Below are 18,782 nucleotides of genomic sequence, written 5' to 3' on the forward strand. Positions count from 1 at the left end.
TGAGCTGACATTGATTACGTGTACACGCTTGTTTGACAGAAGAATCTAACCCGGTTGCGATTACTCTACATCATTGCGAGAATGTAGGGAGAGCTGGAGGGTCGCGCCGAGGGGTAGCGTGTTGTGTATTCATGTACATGTACAGTACGTCAGTTTGCATGTGTGTGTGTGTGTGTGTGTGTGTGCACTACATGTACATGTCGTATGCCGTTAGTGTATGGTGAGTACTCATCGCGAAATCGGGCACCTCGCTTAAAGGGGCCGTGTTTGCTACTCCCAACCTGTCCCGATTATGCGATGAATACTGTACTCTCAACATCACTAGATAAGTGGCCGAAAGAATAATTAGATACGTACTGTACCATATATCATATAAGTTTTTCAACTATTTTTTTTTCTTTATTACATGGACATGTCCACAAAATAAACCTGAAGTCCCCATTTCACTATGCCACTGTTCTATTCTGGCACTGCTGTTACTTCGCTTAGAAAGACTTTACTGCGTTCATCCCAATGTGTTTACGTTGCCATTGTGTTCTTCCCCTTGCCTTTCAAGCCTAAGTTGAAATATTCTGATTGGGACGATCAGCGAGAAATTTGTTACATATTCAAAATTTCATGCCTATATAAAAAGTGCCTTCTTTTGCTCCTTCGTCACAACGCTGCTGCTAAAATGCATATGAATTAAACCAATGTCCATACGCTTTTGCCACTCTTCCCAGATTTTATAGATTGAGATAGATCAGGATCCAGATCGTGATAGTAGCATGGGGGCTTTACCAAGATTCTTTTAGTGACATCATCTGTCAATCATTGCTGAACTACTGATAAGATTAACAAAAGACATTGGAATGTACCTTTCCCTACATGTAGGTTGAGCATAACTTACATGTTTCCATGTCACTAATATGATTAACAGAAGACACTGCAGAGAAATATTTAATTTATGCTAATTTTGGAGAAAGGTGCACTCCAGTGTCTTTTGTTAATCTTATTAGTACTTTACCAGTGATTGACAGATGGTGTTACTGACGCTATCTTAGTTTGTTTGTTTGTTTGTTTTAAATGGGCATATCCGAGTACGCTGAAAAAGGATAGGCAAATTATTCTAAAATATATGGTACATATCTAAATATTCTGGTGGCCACATAATAAAAGTCAACATGCATTTGCATTGCTTTGTCCCCTGGAATTAATAACAGGTATTAGCTCACTTATCATCATGTTAGGAATACAAGAAAATCTTTCATCAAGCACAAAAATTACTTTCACCCATTCAAACCCATGACTGAATCTGATATGATGAGTTTCTTCTTTATATCCTGTTGAAATTAGGGTATGATGACCTCCTGATATGTGTATGGAGCATTCCTGTTGATATTAATATAAAACACATGAAGAGGAGACTGACAGTATTTTTTTCTTCTCTCCTCAGTAAGCCAAATTGCAGGAACTGATGCCTGTGATAACATGTTATTTTTATTTAACCCTCTGGGAAATCAGTTCGCTGTCAGACAAAGTTAATGCAAACTCCAGTATCATTGTCCGCAAGATGATATCAACATTATTCAAATTGAATGAATTCTTGCTTAAGAGTTGTGTTTTTGCAACTGATTTGCATACAAATTGCCCTTCATTGATATTAATAAGCAACAATTATTCAGTCTTTTAATAGTAGCCATGATGAGAACAAAAAAATTGTGAGCATACACACTCGAGTCGGATTCAAGCCAACGATCTCCTGATTACCAGACAGGCGTCATGTCCACTAGACTATGGAGCTTCACCCCAAACAGCCAGCACTGGTTATACTCCTTATAGCATGCAGTGGTACAGCATATTTATTTAGATTGATGAATCCTTGCATCAAGTTGTTTTTATTGCAACTGATTTTCAAATCGCTCTTTATTAACATGAATAATCACTAATTAGTCAGTGTTGTAGTTGTAGTCATGATTTAGAAAAAAAAAAATCAAAAAAATCTTGGGCATACATACTCAGGTTGGATTTGAACCAGCAATTACCAGACAGGCATCATACCCACTATACTACCAAGACTACTGGCTGCCGGGCAGAAGCTTGGTTAGTCAGGTGGATGCACAAAACCTGTCTCATAATCAGGAGATCACTGATTTAAATCCAATGCAAGTGTGTTTTACCCATCATTGTTTATCACGTTTTCTACGAAAACACTGAGTTTAACTCTTCTACAATATATTTCCTTGGTTCACAGTCCTTTTCAGGACTACACTCACTCCAGAAAGAATACTCTTACTCAATTTCTCACCTCTCATCCGACCTTTCTTTCTATCTTTCTCCTGTCATTCCAACAGTCCTTCTAAGGACTATACATGGTGAACTGCAAACTAAGTGTATCCTATATACTACACCATGCAAACACCTTCTCTCAAAAATCATCCAAACACTGAGTTATTGGTGTTTATTTACATGGATGAGACCCTCTGAAAATGTTGGCAAATCCTACCGTGTATCTGTGGTGAAGGCTAATTTCCTTGAGATGTACAACCCAAGTGATAGACAAGTGTATTGCTTAATTTTTCGCTGATGTTTAATTTCATCAATCAACTCATTGACACTGCTGTTGATCTTCATTTAACCTTGTATGCCATTTGCACGTAATTTATTTGGTACTTTCAAACATAATTTGATTATGTCAGGGACAAGTGGTGTGTCTAGCACTGTACTGGCTTTAATTTAGATTGGGAGGGGGGCGTTGTTATGTTGCATTTTTGCCTAGTTACCAGTGGAGTCACTCTTTTAATCTTTATGCCAGCAGGATATACTGAACTGATTTGTTGCAGGAAGTAAAATATCAACATTGCTTGGTTAGATTTCATTCGCTATCAACCTTGATACACTCAAATCAATTTACCTCATCCAGTTGTTTTAATATGACTCCGTCCTGCTTCTCAGTAAGGTAGTGTAAATTAAGCTCATGTCACCGCTTTGTCATGATACGTCCATGTGCTTCACCTACAACAGTCTGTACAGCATGAAAGCTGTTTCACTGCATGCACACTTGTACATGATACTTTTCTGTTTGTGTTTGTATGTTTGATTGTTCTTGATTTCAAGGTACAGATGCTGTATTTTTGACAGTATGAAGACCATTTTCCAAGTTAATTTATTGATCTGAAAAAGGAATAGCTTCCTGTTCCAGAATACATGAATATGGTGTAGTATTGTAAAATTATGTAAAATTATGTGAGCATTTGTTTTGAATAACATTCATTGGACCTCACTTATCTCTCCTTTTGTTAAGATTCATAGTTGTATCATGTTGGATTTATAATAAGTACTTAAAGGTTCAACTTAAAGGTTCAACTTTTTAAAGGTTCAAGTTTTTTTGTTGTTGTTGATATTTTCAACTTTGAATATTTTTGGAAAATCTTCAAGTAGGGGAAATAATGTTTTACTCTGCCTTTCCAAATGGAAAATGTTGGCAAAAACAAGATACTAAAAAGATGTTTAAGAAGGTCATCCATCTGGACTCACTAGTTGGATAGCTTGCTAGAGTGAAGCTGACCATCTTGATTGATGTCTTATTGCTTGGAAAGTGGCATTCAAAAATATCTTTTCCAATGACAAATAGCATTAAAAACAATCCACTCAAGGAGAAATACTGAATTTAAGGTAATCTGAAGATGCAACTGCATTGTGATGTCACTCACATCAAAGTTACAACCAAGAAATGCAGCTGTCACTATTACAGGTTAGACAAGCAATCGTAGTTTCATTACAGGTCCGTAGAAATATGATCCATGTTAAGGTAGGATTTTAGAGTTTGAATTACTGTCTCTTCAATCTGACAAAATGAAGTCAAAGGCGCTTGACTATTTGAATCGTATTGCAAATTATTTACTGACAGAAAGAATTAAGAAAAATATGAGGATTACTGAAAGTAATAATATTACATACAATTTAGAAGATATAGAGCAGGTGTCTTCAATACTTGTTTAAACAATATATAGCCATCATGGACTACGGAGAGTAGTGAGGCTTTCTGTCTCCTGCTGGTTAAATGGCTACCTTGACAGAATTTCCCTTGAGGCCTTCCCTGGCCTGCATACTAGATATCAGACAAGGCCAGTGATATAATCCAGTCTGTTCATTATAGAACTGCAGAAAGCCCAACGGCATATATATATTATGTCAGCACACTCCCTGTGCACCAAGGGTAGTTGATGTGGAAATCACTTGAGTGATTGATGCTATAAATCAAATGGGTGACAAATAGTAGTTAATGTTAGCACAAGCCCCCAGTTTTGTTTTGCCAAGGTCATGTTTACATGCTTACATGTTATATATATGCAAATCCCTATGAAATGATAATCACACTTCACAAACACTCAAGTTTGGGACATTCTCATATGACTGCCCCCCTCTCCCCCCCCCCCCCCCCTCTTGCAGATTCCTGTGGTTTGGTGCTATAACTTTTTATTCTTATTTTTCCTATTTATTGTTAGATAGATAGAAATAACTCTTTTTTATTTGTTATTCATCTACAATCCTGTATATTGTTTGCTTCTTCTTTTTTTGTCCAGCATTTTTAAAGTGGCAAAATTTGTTTATGGCTAAATTCATTTATGCACTGTTCTTTACTCATAAATTGCCTAGATGTATTTTATCTGATTAGACTTTATATTTCCTTCTCAAATTGGCAACTTTTTGATATTCCATATGCTACATCACAAGCATTCTATCGATCTGCACTAAAGATCTCCACATTTTTTTTTCTGTAGGCATGAATTCAAAATAGAAAGAAAGAAAAAAAAATGATTTCTGTGCATTGAATTCATGTTATTGCAAACAATAACACCAAATTGGCAGTGATGACATGTGAGGGAGGGGGAAGGCTGTAGTTGGTGCATTATCTTTTAAAAGTGTAATTTCTGTTTGCTCACACCAGAAGGAGTATATCATGAGTGTGTGATGTTATCACCTCCACTCATTTGCATAGTTGTGAACAACATTACCTTTCAGCCAAAACATGGTTTCTTTGTGTTTATATCATTATGGCATTATCCAAATTGCCATCTTTTTATGTTTCGATGGTACTGTTGTGTAAAAACTGCAACAGTAGAAGTTTTGTGTATTGATAAGATAGGGAATGATGAGACCTCGTCCAAATGCCAGCACAATAATGTATAGAAGTGGAAGGTTATATCTAGGGAGATGGAATCTGGGGGTGGTTTTTAAGAAGAAATTGGAGAGATTTAATAAGCAAAGAGGAATGCCAGTTTTGATCTCTAGCAAATTAATTCGTTTGGCGTCAGACAGAGAAAGGAAAAGTCAAGGAATTATGCTATAATAGGATGTCTTGTGTTGTCATCAGGGTCTTCCCAAATCTAAGAATATCAAATAGATGTTCATTAGCCTTAGCCTACTTTGTTTTTTAATATAAATGCATGTGTGCCCTGATATGAAGTGCCAGTAGTCCCGGTATGTTTCAAAATTTGTTGAATTGATACTTAATCTTCTGTAGCAATGTTCATAACCATACAACTTTCCCATTTAGGTTTTCTTTTACTGTGTTCATTTTTTGTCTCCCTAATGTGTCGTATGTCCTTTCTCTGCCTCTTCCTGTTAAGAACTGTATCTCTTTTCAATTTTTCAAATAACTCCTTTCTTTTATCTTGTTTATCATCAACAATTTTGTTGCAGTAACATGTGTAATACTCTGACCTTCAAGCACATTCACATACCTATGCGCAAATAATCTCAGATACATTGTATTCCTCTCTCTCCTATCTGTCTGTCTGTCTCACCCTTTCTCTCTTCAAAATATTTCAATCATCAATTCATGCTTTACATCTTTTAAATCATGTTTGATTGTGTACCATGATAGAGGAGACATTGGTAATCATCACTCTGTAAAGAGTTAACATGGCTGTCTGATCTTCATTCTCGCCCTGGTTCACCTGCAAGAAATGATACACCATGCTGTGCAATATGGGTTTCCAATTTCATGAAAATCATTACATTTAATACTTCTTGTTACAATCTTCTATCTGCTAGAAAACAATTTCCTCTTGACCATGAGCAAGTCAACCACTTCAGATGAAACACAGAAAATGCCTGTGAAATGGCAATACATCATCGGCTGAGAACTAGAAGGGCTTTATCGCCTTTTTTGAGGGGAGGAGGAGGGGTGTTGAGTTATTGGTATCAAGTTCTGGAGCTCAATCTCCTCTACATTATAGTGTCAATTTTAAATTCTTTTCATTTTCAATAGAATTTTAAAAATCATAACCACAAGGGCATTATTTTACCCTATCCATATTTGGAACAAGGCTTATAAATCTAACTACTTTATATTAAATAAAGTTTACATTTCATGAATATCTATTTAATCTTTTGTGTTTATTTACACTAAAATCTCAGAATGTGATAGCGCCCTTCTGGTTCTCAGCTGATAATATCTAAAGTCATCACTCATCAGTTCTGTACTAGAACATAGCATAATGGTCATTGAAATTTCATGACTGTAACAACAGAAGGACATTACAGGGTTTACAGGGTAAATGCCATTTTGATTCTCACCTGCTGCTTTGATTTGTGTTCATTGATGTGTCGACATATCACATTAGCAAGCAAAGCTTGAAAGCATTTTGTAGTCCAGCAACAGAAAGTGTTATGATAGAAAATCATAAAAGTCATTCAGAATTTATGAATTGTGCATTTATTGTACCAAACTAAAAAAAGAAAATGCGTCATAGAACTTGCTGTTCAGACAATGCACACTAGATGTCACCAAAAGGAATGAGGATATACATTTGTATGTGGCAACATCTTTCATTTAGGTAAAATGTAGCTGACATTGATATTGGAGAAGAACCAAAGAGACTTCTGTGCCCTTGCCATCTAGTGTCACAAAAAGCATATTGTCAGGGAGTAGAAACCCATCTGTGCATACTTTTTTATATGTATCAAATTGATATTCTATCATCAATAGACATTTAATACATCATTGCAGAAATGCAGTAAATTGTATTTTCACATTGATAAGCTCTCTCGGTAGGTGAAAAACCTGCAATTTTCATTCTTTTATTACACTTCTCTATATGCATCCATTACTACTTGCATCATTACGAGTATATTCACCACTGCAGTATGTAATTTGGCTGATTTTGAAATATACAACTTTAAATGATGTAAATGGAAGCAAGCAGTGTAGAAATAATTTGTGTATTAATGCACTGTAAAGATGTCATTATCTATGTATGAATTTCAAGGCAAGACTGGCTTAATGAAGCAGGAAGGCTTTGAATGCAATTAACTATAGCTATCCTGTAAGGTAATTGGCCCAAGAAATCAGGAACATTTCCGTAGTACAGATCAAACTGCCTGTCTTTCAAATGTTAGAAATGACAACACTAGTTAACTCCTTTGAACTACTATTGTTGTACTTAATTAAGGCATTCTCTGGTCCCCTTCTGAGGAAAAGACCAAATTGTTGATGTCATGTTTTATTTTCACCCAGAATGAAAGATAAAACATGCACATGAAACAGTTTTATTCATACTGCATTGATTGTGGATGCACTGTAATGAACTGCAAGTGAGTATTACTCCGTGATGACATTAGAAGTCCTTCTCAATATCAACATACATGGAAACACACAAAGTCATTTTCATCAAATATCAGTCACATACACATGCACAGCCAAAAATGATGTTCTAAGCTTTTCTAAACTTAGTAGAAATCCTGCCTAATTTGGGGGTTTTCAATTTAAAGAGAAGACATAACATCATCAGTGCAGAAGGTGAAAAGGTGACCAAATGCAATTTAAATGTTCTGCTCACAATGCTAACGAATACCAATTGTGTACAGTAAAATGCAGTAAAAATCAATCATAACCTTAATATTGAATATAGTAACTAAAGAACAAGAAATATGTGCATGTTGGTGCATTCAAATTGCTTTCTCTCTCAGCTTGAAAACAAAGTTATCAAAGGTAAAATATTGAAGAAACCCTTTCATTGCCCCTTCCCATCCCTGTATACCCCCCCCCAAAAAAAAAAAAAACAAAGAACAGAAAAAGAAATAGACAGTGAAGGAGGTTTGGGTGATGAATCGTCTGAAGGGTAGCATCGTAAGCTTTTCCATAATACATGTGCATTTTAGAAGGTTTTTCTCAGAAAACCTTTTCTCAGCAAGGATAGATCTGTCTTGTTTTAGCATGATACCATTTGATTTTTAATCTGTTGTGCTTTCAGACATCCATGGAGCAGACTCCTCTCGCCTCTTTGCCAATCAATAATTGACTCCCAGAGGTGTTAACAGTTTCCTCAATATGTTTTTGTCCTATGGGATAGGTATTGAAGCTCCTTGGTATATGGGATTAATCTCATAGAGGCATTATCTCCAGGATTGTGTAGTTGTGTATCGCTCCCATTGACTTAAATACTCTGACGCAAGTTACATACATGTTGTCTTGAAATATTCTTGCTGACTTGTCAGCTATTATTTGCTGTTCCCTGTTGCACTCTATCCCACTATACTGTAGGTATACACTTTTTGGAATTTGTCATCAGCTTAGAACTCTTTCCAATGTGTTATATTTTGCAGACTTCTATTGACATATCAAATTTTGATAACATCCTCTGCAGATTAATGCAAAGAGTGTATTATCTCAGAGATACATCTTGATTATACTGAAGAGTGTGATATACGTGCATTGCCTGTGTGGATCTTGTGAGTGCCTTCATTGAAGTGTTTCCAAAGCAAGTTGGTCATTTGCAGTTATGACAGTCGTAACCCGGTGATGACAACAACGGGAAGCTTTATGGCTCTCACAGGCATTAAATCTCCTGTTAGTGGAGCATTTTATCGAGGGCTCTGAAGACTAATTGATCTTAAATAGTCACTCCATGTGTAATTAGTTACCAATTATAAAACCTTAATGCCTCTGTCGTCACGGTGCAATGTACGTTTATAGCCAAATACTTGAATCTGATTTTGATTGGACCTATCTTCTCTTCCATATTTGTCTATGCGTAAAGCACGTGTATAATGAGCTATAATGTGTAGTTTAGATATTCTCTTAATCTGATTAGAATAGGGTTTAAATCACCTCTGTAAGTACAGCAAAAGGTCATTTTGGTTTCATTTACGTGAGCAATGTATACACTCTTTATTTGTGACTGTAATAGTGTTCGGTCCTGTGCTCCTTCATATCAAGGACACAAATTCCACAGTTCTCTACTCCACGTAACATGAAAGAGTCAGCCAAAAGGATTGTTTAGGAATGACCATGGAAGCATGGTTTGATTATAGACCTACAACAAACTTTGCTATAGGTCTGTGGTTTAATGCACCATCAAGGGTCTATCATTTTCACATACTAAAAGTGTTTTGATGCACAGGGATCGGAATTGGTTTTTAATGAAAAGTCCAGTGTAAGTCACGTACAAATTTTAATCATGGCCCCATGTCACTTCTATCATTTTGTGGCAAAATGCTATCATCTTAGTATCAGATTAAATCTTGCCTTTATCCTCCTTTATTTAATGGCCATAGTCATCCCTAATTGTTCAATTGCCCTTGCTGGTTGGAGAAAAACAAAATAACAGCTTTTGTCACAGAGGGTATAAACCTTCCCTCCCAGCAGCTCTTTATGTTACATTATACATTATCTCCAACTTCTATGGTTGCCTGAACAGCTCTGATGTGTTTAGAACTTGGCAAATTTGTATGCGACTTTTCTCCCTGCAACCCCTTTTCTTCCTGTGGAGATGTACTCGTATGGTCAGAGGGGCCCTCAGGCCTCTTGTTACCGGTGCTCTGTCTCGTGTGCCGACCCTGTGTGTCCTGGCACTCCGTCATCTCCATACTGGCGCCTCCTGCACCGGGCAAACACTGGCTGTTGGCCGTGGTGGGACCCACACGGAAGTGATTCCGCACCAGAGGCAGTTTGTGTGCCGCCTGAGTGGCCAGGTGTCGCATGGCAGCCCGGAATGTGCGGTTGAGGATCGAGTAGAGCCACGGGTTGATGGCGGAGCTGAGGAGGGTAAACCAAAGCGCCACTGCACTGACCAGTGCGGGGGCAGATTTCTCACTCCACGTGTCCCAGCAACAGAGGAACGTGAATGGAAGCCAGCAGAATGCAAACACCCCTGTGTGGGTGTGGAACGGGTAGAGGGAAATGAAAAAGAAGAGAAGAAAATGCCACATGTTCATAATTGTATGTAGTCATTTTTTTTTGTAACCTTATCCTATGATACAGAAAGTTTTAGGAAGCCACAAAAGTCATTTCAGTGCACTTTTGATCTTCATGGTGTTATTGACAAGATTGGTGGGTAAAGGAATACGGTTGATTATAAGATATGACCAGGTTTTACTTCAGATTATGTTTCCTTCTTTGTTGACATTGAGCCACTTCCTGGTTTTAAATTCCAGTCTTTTATGTTGTATGTCTATACATGTCTTTGTTTTAACAAAGGAGAATTTTTATCTTGTTGACATTGCATGGTTTGTATGTTAGCAATATAAAGGTTTCAGAATACATTGTGCCAATTCCATTGGGTCTAGGGCTGCATAAGCAGCCAAGAAGAGTCTAACTGATCCCAAGGCTCTGATAGGATGCCATTGCACTTTTCAGATATTGCTATCTCCTAGATGATGTGCATATGAGCATTGTTTTTGCTGTATACTAGTACATGTGATTTGATGTACTCACTTCCATTTTGCCTCCCACAGGGTTTGGGATTGTCAACAAATATTGAGGGGAAAAAAACAAAACAAAAACTTATGGGCTAGTACATTGTATGAACTTGCAGTTGGGCTTTGTTCTCTATGTGAAAGCTGCATCAATTTATTGGAACCAAAATGAAGGATATGATGAATGAGGGTGTGGTAATCCAGGACTTGTTTCCTGGAGGAAACAAAGCTCAAGTATATTGGATGAGTGAAAGGAAAATACAAACCTGCGAGGCCTGCCAGAATTTTTGCTGCCCTGTAGTCCTTGTTCTTTGGAGACACATAGACACAGTGGTCCTCATTGCACTCTATAACCTTACGTCTTGCCTGTGTGCAGGCTACTCGTCCAATGGAGATGTAAGCAAAACACATGATCACAAAAGGGAGGCATATTCCCATCATCAGAATCGCTATTGCAGCTTCCCCGTTTGTGTCCAAGTTAGGAAGACAGAAGCCGTATGATGGAAGGTAGACGTATTTGCTGTTTGCCATGAAGGGTACAGAGGCCATAAAGATGGCACATCCCCAGTTCAGTAGAATCGCCATCCACACCCGGGTCTTTGTGAGCATTTGGTGGTACTTGAGCGGGTGGTTGACAGCGATGTAGCGCTCTGTGCTGAGGCTCGCTAGCGTCCAGGTGGAGACGATCCCAATCACAAGGTAGAGGAAGCCCAGTATGCCACACCACTGGTCACTATAGATCCAGGCCAGATTCAGCTGGACACTGGTGGCAAAGGGCAACAAGAGGATGCCGGTGGAGAGGTCAGCGATAGCCAAGTTCATCAGGAACCCCGATGTGATTGTCTGAATCTTGGGTGAGCGGAAGATAATGATGATGACGAGGAGATTGCCGAGAATGGTGACTACGGTTGTCAGGATCATCAGGCTGCCCAAGGTATAGCTCAGGCTTTGACTAAGCGGGTAGTCTTGCTCAGATACCTTTGTGGTGGCTTCAGAAGAATTTATCAAGTTCTCCATTGTACTGGAAATAATGCTATGTCCATTTCCCGTTTCGCGAGTCTCAGTAAGAAGAGAGAGAAATCTTTCTGCAGAACTTCATTATTTGTCCTCAGTAGCACAACATTTTGGCTGTACAGAACTTCCTTAAAAAAATGCAATATATATACATATTGGTTTTTCCATACAAAATTTTTAGTTAGTGAGGCAATCTTCCATGGATTCAACCTCAGAATACATTGCACAACACAGTAAATAATACAAATAGGCGAGATTCATCTCATTGCAGCTGCCTTTGCATGTAAAACTCCAGCATCACTTACATGAGATGCCATCATTAATAATGCATTACATCCGGACCCTGGAAGATTGTTCTTGTTTTGGGGTTTTTTATCACAGCAGACAATATGTGTCAGAGCATAAATCACATGCATCTTCACTATGAGACTGGAAACCTCTGTATTGCAGCGATTTTCATGAGATGCTTATCACTATTATTCATCTGCACAAGTTTTAAACTTGTTGGCAGGCACTGCGGATTATCTCTAGGCTCTCCACACCAGCCTGGGTAAGCTGAGAAGTGTGGTGGTCAGCACGCCAGGAAATCTGATCATTTGAAGACTGTCCATGCAAGTTGATCCTGTGGTGAACCTCAATCAGCTGACCTTCTTCATTTTTTTCCCTTCTTTAAAGAGTACCCATCAGACGTAGAGGTGTGTTATTGCATTACCTGTCACTGTTTTTGGTGAAAGTAAACTCCCTTTCGGCGGTTGTTTTGGACTTGCATATGAAAAGCATGAAAGTGAACAGGGCACTCACAATTTATCCCTACATGTGCATTTCTATGCGGGCTCCCCTCACGATGCTATCCCTTTTTCAGTCTGATCAGATGAGGTAGAGATGAAAGACTGGCATGGAGAAGCTGTGTAGAGATTGATCACTAGAACGCTTCCAAAATGTGTTGTGTTGGATCCTCCTCTAAGTTACTCTTCGTTCAGTCCTTCCGTTCCTGGGGGAGGATTTCTTCGCGAGAGTGCCTGCAGTGCACAACTCCCTCCGGCATTAGTAATAAAAAAAGTCTAAGGGTTCAAATGCAACCAGCCTGATGTGATCCCATCAACAGCAATTTAACGTATGACAAGGTTTTGGAGGTCAGATTACACTAATGGTGCAAAGTCAATTCAACAAGCTCAGCTTTTGCATGAGAACTTTTTGAGGTGTGAATTTCTTTCCTTCCTCCTGCATTGCAAGCTGCAAAATGCCTCAGGGGTGATAATACTGGAAGATCCTCTGTCACGTTACGTGTTGTAATCTCATTTGAGGTATGAAATTCCATCAGTGTCTTGTTCACTGTGCTGCTGCTCTTCTAACTTTTTTTTTTCTGTCCAGAGTAAGTCATATAGTCTGTAGTGCCCCATTTCTGCAAGGTAATGGAGGAGAAATCGGTGAAGATTGGCAGGAAATGAGATTCAAGACATCAAATCTAAACGTTTCTGGACTATATCTTGTTGTTTCTTTGGAAACAGCTGTTGAAATTGCTCAAAATCTTATATCTGAAATACTAGTACTAGCAGGCTTGAGTCTAGATGATATGCTCTGCATGTAAGAAAGCATGAAATTGAATTGACAAGCATAGCAACCATATCAGAACTGATTTTACAGTGATTTTTTTTTCTCTAATAATTTTGGAAGGCTTTGCATAGTTTGTTTGTCTCCAATGCACCCCCTCAAAACAAGAACTCAGAGTTTGTATGAGTGTACACATGCATCCACATATAGACAAACAGATGAATAAATAAATCAGTAACTAGATAGATTAACAGGTAAATTTTCAAGTGATCTCCAGTAGATATGAAATTTTTGCATGTCTGTGCATTTCCAATGGCCTGTGCTTTCATTTGACATTTGTCATCAGAAATGTTTGTCTAATTTGTAGAATTCTGCTAAAGAGTTAGTGTACTGTGAGTTTGCCATTCCTTAATTGTTGTGATAAGAGACTGACAGAAATCAGAAATATGAATAGTTTTTGCACGAAGTGGCAAGACATTTACCCTCTCTTCTGACATACATTAGGCCTCCATCTGCCTATATGATACACAAACATAATATGGCAATTACCTAGTACAGCTTTGTAATCATTAAGATGTTTGATGATAGTTTTGTTTGAGGAAAGAAAAAAAAAAAAGAGCAAATGGGATGTATTGTCAGGCAGTAAAATTTACCCTCTGTCGCATCTGTAATCTGGTTGTGAATTTAAACAAGTTAGAGCTGTTTTGTAAGAATTATATATGACAGCCATTTACAAATATAAGACTTTTCAGTGCTGACCATAGTTTTTTTTAATGGCAAAAGAGCAGATGGTGTGTACGTGAGTGTCAAATGTATTACTCAGAGTGAAAAGTTGTGTAGTGAACCACTACACTCTTTTTCATTCTTCGTCTTGTGTTAGCTACATGGAAAATGCTGTCAAATGTGCACTGGCCATTCTTTCCTTTTGATTTAGTGTAGATTTCTTTTTCTGTGATGCCGTAAGTGAGGTTTACTACTTATGCCCAACTAGCGATCGATTAAGTGTCCAACTTGTGGCTGGCATGCTATGAGGGCACAGGGGATAGTTGGTGTGCAAATTTTGTTGTTTGGCATGGTTCTGGCTAGAACCCTTGTCAATTCTCCCCTGGAATATTCTTTACTAGTCTGAGCAGTTAAATGATCAAAGTCTTCAAGAGATGATGGCTTGACACCATGTAGGTGCAATTCCCATTCTCCTGAAATACTGTACCCCAAAGTGCTCTGCTTCCAGATAACTGTAGACAAGTATGAGAGAGAAGGGAAAATACTCTCACAATGACAGAAAAGCGAAGAAACTGCATGCCTTTCAGCAGTGTTTGCCAGTATCCTGACACATTTCCCATGTTAACTCAATTGAGGTTCTCATTATCCAGCCTCCCTCCATTTGGTGATAAATCTTTTGAGACACTGTCAAATTTGTGAAACGCGATATTGAATCAAGAAGAGGGTATCAATTGAAAGCGTGAGTAGAGGTGATGCTGGGATTGCACAAATGGGAGGAAATGTCCTTGATGTATTGTCTGTAGTTGGGGATTGTTAACAAACATTCAGAAGAGGAGGTATCCCAGGTTGAACATGTGGAATGCAATGTACCTTGGAGAAATGAATAGAAGCTGGCATTTTGATTGCTGTTTGAGCTTTTAAATACATTGCAACTGTAGAATAATGCAGTCAGTAATTGCTTTTAAAACAGAGCTCTGTGTTACTGAGACATGGTACATGAAAGCGGAAATAATGATATTATACAAACTGCTAGAATGTAGAAAGACTTTAGTGAGTGGGATATTCATGATGACATGACAGCTTAGCAGTAACAATTAGGTTAAAATTCAGTGTTTCATAGAACTAAGTAGATAAGGTTCATGTGTCATGCCATTGTGCATTTCTTTCGTATCACACTAGATAACAAAATGTAGATGATTGATTGTATGGAAGGGATTGTACCAGCTTTACCAAAGGCTATCATTTCAATTCAGGCAGTATATCATCACTTACTCTATTGGTAACGACACATAGCTCATTTGTCTTTGGTAGTAATTATAAAGTTTTTTTAATGTATTAACTTGATACATTAGAAAAAAAAATGGTTATAAAAAGAACTTCATTTTAGTGCTGTAGGACAGACATGAGAGAAAGAACCTGATGACATGTTGTTGTTCTTTATTGGATGCTCATGCTACAAAACATAGAAAGAGATGAAGGAGGAAGACCTATGCATGACAGGTGTTATGAAATTACTGTATAATGAATAGTATTCGTGTGCATTTTGATGTTATGAATTTTGCGAGAGCCAATATTCGCAAAAGTAAAATGCACATGAGAGTTCACGTCTACACTGTATGCATCGAATACCAGTGGCAATTCGCAAAGATTTCATGCCACGTAAAAGACTGTCAGCTCAAATTTGCACGAATTTCATGCCGCAAAAAATCATGTTTTACAATATATATCATCAATAGAGAAGAACACTAGCAGCACTGAAGATGAAGAAGTCATTTCTCACTCCTTCCTCCACAGTTTTGGCTGGTATTAGCTGCGTTTTCAACGTCAGATTAAGATATCAGGGTGGTATTCATGAATGCTGTGTGGACAGCTGAGACAACAAGAGAGAAGGAAGCATAAAGCAAAATTGATTAGCAGCAAGCCTACGTAGATGGGGGTAGAAAACAGGAACTCATTGCTGTGTAAAGACACACACAAAAAGAATGTTTTGACAAGACTGAGCCTTCACTGTGGAACAATTTCAACTTTGCATACTGTAACACGAGGAATGTTCAGGTGCATCTTAATTTTGTGAATTTCAAGAGAGGCAGAGTTTCGTGAAATTAAAATGCATGCTAAAGATCTTGTCTACAATATATTCATTGAATGTTAGAGGCAGATTGTAAAAATTTCATGCTCCGAATACGGCCATCGGCTCCCATTCGTGAAAATTTCATGCCGCTAAAGTACTGTATTGTGTTTAACAGTATTTACCACTGGCTTTTGAAATCCAGTCAATTTCTTATTATACCCCCGCCAAACGAAGTTTGAAGGGGGTATATAGGAATCAGCGGACGGTCGGGCGGTCGGTCGGGCGGGCGGGCGGGCGGGCGGTCGGTCGGGCGGGCGGTCGGGCGGTCGGGCGGTCGGTCCGTTGCAAATCTTGCGTCGCGAACTACTTCCTCAGTTTTCAACCGATTCCCATAAAACTTGGCACAGATGTGTGCCTTGGGTTGTAGATGTGCAAGACGTATTTTTTGACAGTACCCAAAAGTACGTTGCCATGGTAACGGCATATTATGGGCAAAAATGGGTACAAATCTTGCGTCGCGAACTCCTCCCACAGTTTTTGATCAATTTTTATGAAATTAGGTACAGATGTTCATCTGAATATGTTAATGTGCAAGACACATATTTCCGCAGTGGCAAAAAGTGCGTTGCCATGGTAACGGCATGTTATTGGTAAAATATAGGGCAAAATGCTTCATGGCAAAACTGCTTCATCAGTGTTCTTCCAATTCTCATGGAATTCATATTGAATGTTTGTCTTAGGATATAGGTCAGCATGACACATTTCTTGACAGTGACAAAAAGTATGTTGCCATGGTAACAGCTCACATATTATGAGCCAAAATGATGGAAAATTTTGTGTTGCAAACTACTTCCTCAGTTTTTGCCCAATTTTCATGAAACTTGGTACAGATGTGTGCCTTTGGTTGTAGATGTGCAAGACGCATTTTGTGACAGTACCCGAAAGTACGTTGCCATGGTAACGGCATATTAATGGCAGAAGATCAAGGAAAGATCTTGCGGATTTAACTACTTCCTCAGTTTTTTGACCAAAGCTTATGAAATGTGGCACACACCTTGATCTTGGTGGGAAGATGTGGAAGACATATTTTTCGGACGTGTCGGAAGCTGCGTTGCCATGGTAACGGCATAGAAATGGCAGAAGATCAAGGAAAGATCTTGCGGATTGAACTACTTCCTCTGTATTCGACTGCAGCTCATGAAATGTGGCACACGCATTGGTCTTGGTGGGAAGATGTGCAAGACATATTTTTTGGACGTGTCGGAAGCTGCGTTGCCATGGTAACGGCATATTAATGGCGGAAGATCAAGGAAAGATCTTGTGGATTGAACTACTTCCTCAGTTTTTGACAAAAGCTTATGAAATGTGGCACACACAATAGTCTTGGTGGGAAGATGTGCAAGACATATTTTTTGGACGTGTCGGAAGCTGCGTTGCCATGGTAACGGCATTTAAATGGCAGAAGATCAAGGAAAGATCATTCCTTGGGTAAGACTGTCGTCACGGGGCGGGGGTATTAATCACCTTAAGTGATATTTCTAGTTTGGTATAGACTGAAGTATAGTAGAGTAAATCATCATATAAACTACAATGGATAGGTAGAAGAGGACAAGAAACATGCTGTGCCCTACTGACCTAATTATGGAAGCCAATAGCATCTGAAAAGGGGCTGTACAGTTATGGTTGAGGTGAGGATTTAGCTTTCAACGTTTTGCGAGATATTCAGAAACCACTCTATGAGATGTCAAAGAGCATGCAATTCTAAGGGGTTTCAAAAGTTTATTTGATGAAAATCGGTTTTGAAATGGCTGAGATATATCCAAAAACAATGGGAAACAAAGAGATCCCAATAAAAGGCGTGGCTTGTCACCTTTTATTATTATCATTTCTTTTTTGTGGATATCTCAGCCATTTGAAAACCAATTTTCATCAAATAAACGTTGAATCCCTCTTAAAATTACATGCTCTTTTATATTTCACAAGAGGTTTCTTATTATCTCACTCAGGAATGTTGTAAACCTGAATCCTCACCTCAACCAGTACTGTACAGTCCCTTTAACTAATAACACCAATGAACAAATTGTGCCAAACAGCACTTATCAAAGGCAATTGATGCTTAAGGATCATTCATGCTTTATTGATTTTGACACAATATTCTAGTTATGTGCTATTCACCTCTTTCTGAGGAATGACATTGCTTTAGGGTACAGTTAGCCTTGCTATTAAAGGGACACAGTCCTCACGAAATTTAAAAAAATATGTTGTTGTTGGTACCTCCAATGAACTACTTTCACCAAAAACAAACTTTAAAATCACCAAATAAGCTCGTACATTTTGGTTGAAAAAGTGTGACTCTGCATGGTGAATATGCTAATGAGCAAGTCTTGGCGGAGAGTCATACGTCCTCGATGCACAACTCTTCCCAGCCGTCTTCTGCTCGTTATCCGTACGCTCCCTAGTTTACCCGGATGCATAAAGACGTCGGTGGCTACTCCGACTCGTATTTGACATTGTTTCTACGTTGTGTGTGTGTGTGTGTATGTATTGTGTATTATATTCGCACGTCGTGTGGACGGTACAACTACTAGTAGATGATAGATCTACGGTAGATACGCGTACGCACCCCGTACGCGGTTTGCCCTTCACACTTTTCCAGTCTCAAGCGCAGCTAGCTGCAGCCCTACCTGTCGCCGCTCATGCATGTTCTATAGTACGTACAGAGTGTACATATTTGTAGGTA

At 38.6% G+C, this 18,782-nt stretch overlaps 2 protein-coding genes across 2 annotated transcripts in view; one reads left to right on the top strand and one right to left on the bottom strand.

Moving 5' to 3' along the window:
- LOC139730689 (protein transport protein Sec23A-like) overlaps positions 1–18,782 on the top strand; it is a 92,593-nt gene that overhangs the window by 17,080 nt on the left and 56,731 nt on the right. The window lies entirely within an intron of this gene.
- Positions 9,531–11,733, bottom strand: LOC139730659 (histamine H2 receptor-like). The gene is made up of 2 exons (XM_071641519.1): positions 10,950–11,733; positions 9,531–10,139 (listed from the first exon to the last, which is right to left on the bottom strand). Exons 1-2 carry the CDS (start codon positions 11,698–11,700, stop codon positions 9,649–9,651), a joined length of 1,242 nt encoding a protein of 413 aa, XP_071497620.1. The 5' UTR covers positions 11,701–11,733; the 3' UTR covers positions 9,531–9,648.

Source organism: Diadema antillarum, unplaced genomic scaffold (assembly GCF_040938485.1).
Source record: "Diadema antillarum isolate AM-2024a unplaced genomic scaffold, OU_Dant_1.0 seq00000326_RagTag, whole genome shotgun sequence".
In the NCBI taxonomy this organism is placed as follows: Eukaryota; Metazoa; Echinodermata; class Echinoidea; order Diadematoida; family Diadematidae; genus Diadema; species Diadema antillarum.

Excerpts from the sequence above, each read along its gene's own strand:
- LOC139730659 (XM_071641519.1), bottom strand. The coding sequence starts at position 11,700 with ATGGAGAACTTGATAAATTCTTCTGAAGCCACCACAAAGGTATCTGAG. Across the intron at positions 10,140-10,949 it reads AATTCTGGCAGGCCTCGCAG|GGGTGTTTGCATTCTGCTGG; the intron begins GTTTGTATTTTC and ends ACACCCACACAG.